The sequence below is a fragment of the Arachis ipaensis genome, chromosome B05 (genome assembly GCF_000816755.2).
Source record: "Arachis ipaensis cultivar K30076 chromosome B05, Araip1.1, whole genome shotgun sequence".
NCBI classification, from domain to species: Eukaryota; Viridiplantae; Streptophyta; class Magnoliopsida; order Fabales; family Fabaceae; genus Arachis; species Arachis ipaensis.
Window position 1 is genome coordinate 148,492,656 of NC_029789.2, and position 994 is coordinate 148,493,649.

At 31.7% G+C, this 994-nt stretch overlaps 1 protein-coding gene across 1 annotated transcript in view; it reads right to left on the minus strand.

Moving 5' to 3' along the window:
• The window catches only part of LOC107644937 (trihelix transcription factor GT-2), a gene marked incomplete in the record, with an annotated part of 2,998 nt that extends 2,856 nt beyond the window's left edge, over positions 1 to 142 (minus strand). Inside the window, 1 exon segment of the mRNA XM_016348902.2 lies at positions 1 to 142. Within this exon segment, the coding sequence (XP_016204388.1) occupies positions 1 to 70 (70 nt within the window).

The window sequence follows — 994 nt, forward strand, 5'->3', positions numbered from 1 at the left end:
CCACCGCCGTAACCGCCATAACTGGCTTATTATTGATGAGAGAGAGGATTGATGAGTCCTCAAGCTGCATATAGCTATATAGAGAAAAAATAATAATAATAATAATAATTAGAAGAGAGAGGGTGAATACTCTAAAGGCTTTTTATGCGCATGGAGTATGCTTATTGAGGGTAATAATTTTTTTTTATTTTTTTTTGGGTTGGGATCTTTCTGTCTATTTCATCATAGAAAATTAGACATTAATTGAGCTCAAGCAACTTTCTTCCCGTGTGATGTAAATTATAAGGTGAAAACTCAGGTGAACTCGGCTTCATGTGAAGTTGATATTTGAGAGTCGTTAGATAAAAATTTAGTCAAATCAATTAAATCATCTAACGGCTCTCAGGTATCAACTTCACGTGAAGTCGACAGGTATCAACTTCACGTGAAGTCGATTGCACGTGAGTTTTCACCAAATTATAATATACTTTTTAATATTTTTTTCATTAATTGTTAGGCTATAGAATCTTCTATTTTTTAAATATTATTTATTTATTTATTTGTGTTTTGTTCTTGTTTGATTGAAAATGAAAGACAAGCAAGAGTTACTTTGGCTTTCTATGTGTGTCTCGTACGTAAAGAATATAAGGTAAAAAATAAAAAATAAATAATCCATTTTAAGGAAAATTATGATAAGGGAGAAATAATTTTTGTTATTTTATTATATTTGGGAAAATTAAAATAATTGAAGAGTTGTTGTAGTGGGAACAGAGTGTAGATAGCGACGATGAAGATAATAAGTTGGCCCATTTGCTTGTTGGGGGATTTTGGATTTCAGTGACCGTTTGGCAAATTGGGATTATTGTTAGGCAAAAATTTAGGTGCAGTCGATTTCACGTGAAGTTGATATCTGAGAGTCGTTAGATGAAAATTTAGTCAAATCAGTCAAATTATCTAACGGCTCTCAAGTATCAACTTCACGTGAAGTCGAATACACCTGAATTTCTACTTTATT